The sequence below is a fragment of the Hordeum vulgare genome, chromosome 3H (assembly GCF_904849725.1).
Source record: "Hordeum vulgare subsp. vulgare chromosome 3H, MorexV3_pseudomolecules_assembly, whole genome shotgun sequence".
NCBI lineage: Eukaryota > Viridiplantae > Streptophyta > Magnoliopsida > Poales > Poaceae > Hordeum > Hordeum vulgare.
In genome coordinates this window covers 577,936,132-577,942,278 of record NC_058520.1, presented here as the reverse complement: position 1 = coordinate 577,942,278, position 6,147 = coordinate 577,936,132, and the positions used below count along the sequence as shown (strand labels likewise).

General features: G+C 44.8%; 1 protein-coding gene across 1 annotated transcript; it reads right to left on the bottom strand.

Moving 5' to 3' along the window:
- Positions 1–754: 754 nt before the first annotated feature.
- Positions 755–4,444, bottom strand: LOC123445276 (pentatricopeptide repeat-containing protein At3g49170, chloroplastic). Its single transcript, XM_045122242.1, has 2 exons — positions 1,872–4,444; positions 755–1,139 (listed from the first exon to the last, which is right to left on the bottom strand). The coding sequence occupies exon 1, from the start codon at positions 4,405–4,407 to the stop codon at positions 1,897–1,899; it is 2,511 nt and encodes an 836-aa protein (XP_044978177.1). The 5' UTR covers positions 4,408–4,444; the 3' UTR covers positions 755–1,139; positions 1,872–1,896.
- Between the last annotated feature and the right edge of the window lie 1,703 nt (positions 4,445–6,147).

Here is a 6,147-nt window from a genome sequence, read left to right as displayed (position 1 = left end):
ACTAAAAAACTAGTCTAGAAAGCAAATAGTCCAGCAATGAACAAGCATCTTCTAGTTATTCTATTTGCGGTGGCGACTCTGAAGTTCATATTCCGCTGGAGAACTTTACGGCGTCTGCAGCCTCATTTGGTGACATTGATGGAGCGTTCTCTAGCATCGTAGCAAGTTTTCATTCCTGGTTGTTCTTTAAGCAACTTATATACCCCGCAAAAGATGAATAAAAGTCTATAGCATTTGGACATTGGGTTGAGCAGAGTAACTGATGATGCTGTCCAGTATGTTGCAAATATAGGAATGAACCTGAGATATCTAAGCCTCAACAATATTTACTGGCATAACCTCTCAGGCACCATGTATTTTGGCAGGAACAGTTCCAAACCTGAATTGCAAAAAAAAAAAAAAGGTTCCAAACCTGACCATATTCTTTAGCTTATACTCCCTCTGTTCCTAAATATAAGTCTTTTTAGAGATTCAACTAAAGATTACATACGGATGTATATAGACATACTCATTCATTTTGCTCCGTATGTAGTCCTTAGTGGAATCTCTTAAAAGACTTATAGTATTTAGGAACGAATGGAGTACGAAAATGGATGATTCTGCTCTAATAATATATCAGCATGATGCCTGCATTCAGAGCAATAGATCCAACGCATACAAGTATCAAAGGTTGCCTTTTCGCTTTGCATTTTTTTCTTTTTCTTTTTCTTGATTGAACAAAGATGCTTTCTCTTCGAAGAACTGATTTCTATCATATGGCAAGGTTCATTCGTGTTGAAGCAAACTCGAAGAAAATACTGTCTATGCCTCCACTTGAGCATCTCATATATATCTTGTAAGTTTAAATCTGGAGGATGCAGCACTGTCAGATGAAGCTATGCCTCCCCTGGCTGCCATCCTCTAGAGCACTAAAATATCTGTACCTAAAAAGCGATTTCTTGTCTGACCCCGCATTACGTGTCAACCCGTCTTCTGCCTCAAATTCAATACATCTTGGTTTTTGTGGGAATGCAGTATCAAACTCTGGGCTTCGGCAATTTGTGCCCCCTACCCAGCTACACGTGTTGGGTTTAAGTGGCTGCTGGATCTTAACAGGAGATGGCGCCTCAACATTTCGTATTTTCGTAGGCATCAATCACCTGGTGATAGAGGTGAGGCCTGAATTAATGCAGGAACTTCAACCAAATCATTGTGGTACTTATAAGTTCACAAGTCTACGAAACTTCCATAGGCAAAAACAAAAGCTGTTAATGATCCATATATTCTCGTGATCCTGAAGTACGTATTCAGTGAGCTTGCCTGTTTTAACAGAAGGCTTTTGTGTTATGTTGTCAGATGTGACCATGGGTTCAAATGGTTGGGCTTTCGGATCTAGGATGGTTTTTGCCTTCAACAAGCTTATGTATTTGCCATTTGATCACCCTCAAACTTATGAGCAGCACATGGTAGTCCATGAGGTGCAGCATTTTCCATGTAAACATTGTTCCTGGATGTTGGACTAAATGGATCATTTTGTTCCTTCCTGGGTAGAATATAACTAAGTTCATTCCCCCTACAGGCCTACTGGGAACTAAATGGGTGTATTTGTTCTTCTAACCAGCCAGCAGCTACGAGCTTCAGGAAGTTATCCAAGTATGCACAAAAAGATAAGAAACATGCTGCTAGTGAAGTTGTATTGTTCATATATCTGTACCCTTTTTTTGAGGCTATATAACTGTACACACTCTACAACTTTACGATGAACTAACTATACAGAAACAACATCTAATCCTTTGCATAACCAATTGTTTAGAAAAACTAAAAAAAAAGAACATCAGTTAGTGGACATGCTGAGCAAGAAACCTAGAGTTTCTTAAGAAAAAAAACCAAACCTGCTCATCAATCGCCATTCACAAGTCACCAGTACTCTCCGCATGAGCATTTCCCATCTTTCATCCTATGGAACCTGTTGCTATCTCTCAATATTATCTCCCTTCCAGTGGATTTAGAGATATACTTGATTGCAGAATGGCAATCTGCACACACACGGAGATTCTTAAAGATCCTTATTGGTTTTGTTGGCAACGTAGTAATCAAACCAAATGCCACAGCAATCTTCTCGCTGTGCTGAAGCAGACACTGCTCCTTGAGCTTATCCGACATGTCATGGAGCACAATGCTTGTGTCTGGTACATAGCCAATGTCTTTAATTTCTCTGATCAACACAGCCAACTTTGCATAGATCTCTTGTGCTCGCGGATGGCTGGTGTCACCAGCTCGGAACTCGTGAATGGTGTTTCCAACATGCATCCAACTCAAGCCAGTTTCTTTGCTCAAGTTCCTGTGTCTCATCAGACTCCTTATTCTTGCAACTTCGTCCCATAAACCACCATGGGCATACAAGTTTGAGAGAAGGACATATGGAGCTGGATCTTGCGGCTCAAGATCTATGACATGCCTGGCTGCAATTTCCCCAATCTCAATATTTTCGTAAGTCCTACAAGCACCGAGGAGAGTCTTCCAAACCAATGCATCCGCTTTACAGGGCATTTCATTAATGAACTCCAGGGCTTCTTGAACAAGACCTGATCGTGCAAGCAGATCCACCATGCAAGCATAATGTTCCATTCTCGGTATGAGTCTGTGATCCTTCTGCATTGATCTGAAGTATTCCTTTCCTTCTTTCACCAGACCAACATGGCTACAGGCAGATAACACAGCAATGTATGTGACATCATTTGGTTTGACACCGGACAAAATCATGTCATGAAACAATGACAACGCTCGTTCCGCGTGCCCATGCTTGGCTAAGGCACTGATTATTGAAGTCCATGAAATCACATTATGGTCATCCTCCATTTCATCAAATGCTCGACAAGCATCATCCAAATATCCACACCTAGAATACATGGAAACAAGGGAGTTGCTTATACCTTTATCAGACTCAAAACCTGTTTTGATTGAAAGCGCATGCAGTTGCTGACCCTTGGTTGGCAACCCTACAGTGGCAGCAGCACTAAGCAGACTAGCAAACGTGAACGTGCTGACTCCAACATCCATGCTCTCAATCTGAGAACTCCAAGAGGCATTGCTCCTCCCAGTTTCACCAATATCAGAACTGGTGGAAAGTAAGTTCCTTTCATAAAGCTGGTCAAACGCCTTTCTAGCCTCCTCCATGCAACCAGATTCAGCATACATGCTGACCAGAGCATTCCCAACAACGTTTACATTCCCTATGCTGGTTTTCATGACACGGGCATGAATCTGTCTACCTGAATCTTGATCAGAAAGGTTCGCACAGGCCTTAAGAAGACTAGAATATGTGAGGTGGTTTGGTTCGATGCTCTCATTTAACATTTCGCAGAGGAGTTCTACTGCATTGTTTTCCTGTCCTCCACATTGCACATATCCAGATATCAGTGCCGTCCATGACATGACATTATGTGTGGGCATTCGTTTGAAGACTTTCCTTGCACATTCCATGGACTGTTCCATTTGCAATTTTGTGTACATGTCCACAAGTCCACAGCTCACACAAGTATCAGAAACCAGCCCCAGACGGAGTACTAGAGAATGCAGTTGCTGCCCCAATCCAGCTGATCCCTGCTCTGCGCATGCCGAAACCATGCTGCTCATGGTGTATCCGTCGGGCTCAAAACCATCTTCTAGCATGCCAAGAAATAACTCGACCGCCTTGCCTGCACACCCACCTTGCACATACCGTGTAATCATCAGCGTCCAGACGACCACTGTCCTCTCAACCAACCCATTAAACACCTTCCGTGCTGCCACAAGGTCCCCATTCCTGGCGAACATATCGATCAAGGCACAGCCCACCGACACGTCGGTGCCCCAGAACCCTGTCTTGATTGCAAACCCGAGCACTGTGCCGCCAGACGAGCGAAAGAGCTCCCCGGGAAAGCAGGCGTGCCCCGCGGCGCAGAGCGTGAACGCGTTGGGCCGGAGCCCCGACTCGAGCATCTCGCCGAGGAGGACCAGGGCCTCCTGCTCCGCGCCGTTTCGCGTGAGGCAGAAGGCCATGGCTGTCCAGGACACGAGGTCCCGCAGCCCGCGCATTCCGTCGAACACCCTGCGCGCGGCCCTCACGTGGCCGCACTTGGAGTACATGGTGAGGAGCGAGTTCGCGACCAGGGCGTCGGCGTCGAGGACCTCGGTGCCTAGGAGGCGGCGGTGGAGCGCGCGGCCGAGGCGGAGGTCGCCGGCGCGCGCGGCGGCGGCGAGGAGCGACGCCGCGTCGGAGGCGGAGGGGGGGTCGGACGAGAGCGCCTGCAGGTTTGCTGCTCGTGGGTTGGGGTGGCGGTGAGGGGTCTGGATGGGAGGCGGCGACGGCGGGAGCCTGGGGGGAAGGGCGGCGACGGTTGAAGCCATGGCGGCACCGGCGGTGGCGGGAAGGGAGGGAGACGGCATCGGCGTCGACGCCGGCCGTTGGATGATGATAAGCTGAGAAATGGGCTGCGCGTCGCGTAGTTTTTTTTTTTTTTTTTTAACCAGGGCACACTCGTTTCGGATTAGCTAAAGTTTTACTTTTTTCCTAAGTTAAGCATCTTCGAGTTTGATCAAGTATGTCGAAAAATACATCAGTGTCGAATTAATTTCATCACATTTATCATAAAATATATTCTATATTGTGTAGAGTATATATTTGATGTCATAGATATTAGGAACAATTACATTTGAGTCCCTAGTTGTGTCGCATCCGTTTGATTTGACCCTAAATTTAAAATCCCTCTTTTCTGTTCAAGCTAGTTTGCTCCTTTTATGTTTTTGCCCTTTTACTGCTTGATCGTCATTTTAAAAATTTCATAATGAATTCATACTAATTCAAATAAGATGTCAAAATATCATGAAAAACATCATCTATATCTGGATGTCATTTACATTTATGAGAAAGAGTTGTTGTTATGATGTTAGGAAAAGGGACTGAAATTATCACTGATCAAACTTATGCACTATGCTAGCATTCACACATTATAAATTATTTCTTTTATCATTTACCTATTCAAAAATAAGTAGGAATTAAGCTTGGGGATTGTGATACATCTTCAACATATCCATAATTTATAAAGTATCCATGCCATGTTTATAACAATTTTATATGGTTTTGGTATGATTCGCATAGAACTAACCCGGACTGACGTTGTTTTCAGCAGAACTATCGTGGTATTATTTTTATGCAGAAATAAAAGTTTTCAGAATTGGACGAAATTTTTTGACGATTCTTTTTGATAGAGTCATCGGATCGCTGACCAGCTTTGCGCTCATTGTTAAAGTCAGATTTCAGCTTTCTTCACTGTTGTACTTGACCAGTTAAATTAGAAGTACAATCACGGTGGTTTTCCTTTGCACACGTGGCCGAACAAAGCGGAGTGTAGGAGGCAATCACAAGAGCCAGGCAACCCAACTATTGACCGAAGGCATACTTGGAAACTGATGCATATAAAGCAATATTCGAGAACATAATTGGAAACAAATAATAACACTAACAATGAATAAATAAATATTTTACATAATTATTTATGTGAAATAAATGATTGAACGAGATGTGGCCTGGCGCTAGGCTGACGTGGCAAGGCGAAGCCCCTGGTCCGGCTAACATGACGAAGGTGGTTGGCTGGTGACGCCGAAGTTCAAGAAGCAGGTTGATGACGAGATGGTGAAGCCCTCGGTCTAGCCAAGGTGACGGAGCAGATCGGTAAGGTGACACTAGAGCCCCCATGACAGCCGACGTGTCGAAGCAGATTGGCATGGTGGACGTTGGCTTGAAGAAGCGACAACGTGGCGATGCCGACGCATGTCAGAAGTTGTGACGCGGTCAATGGTTGCTTGATGAAGCAACTGCGCGCCCGACCCATGCAACCCGTGGGGCAACGAGGTTCTCTTGATTATTATTCGATCCTCGCGACGTCGAACTCTTGGTCGGATCATCAAGGTGATGATCCAAGGTGGTTATCGTTGGCTCGACGGAGCGACGACGCAGTCAATCATGGCGCAGCTCGAAACCGTGGAGCAACATTGTTGGGCCGGTTTGACACCAGTGTGATGGTGAAGATTGCCTTGAAAAAGGCTCAAAATTTATGGGCATGTGTTTTAGAACAACACATAATATCTTCGAAAAATTTCCTTCAAATATATTTCCAAAACCCAAAC

What these genes read in the sequence shown, in the direction of transcription:
- LOC123445276 (XM_045122242.1), bottom strand. Translation starts at nt 4,407, where the DNA reads ATGCCGTCTCCCTCCCTTCCCGCCACCGCCGGTGCCGCCATGGCTTCA.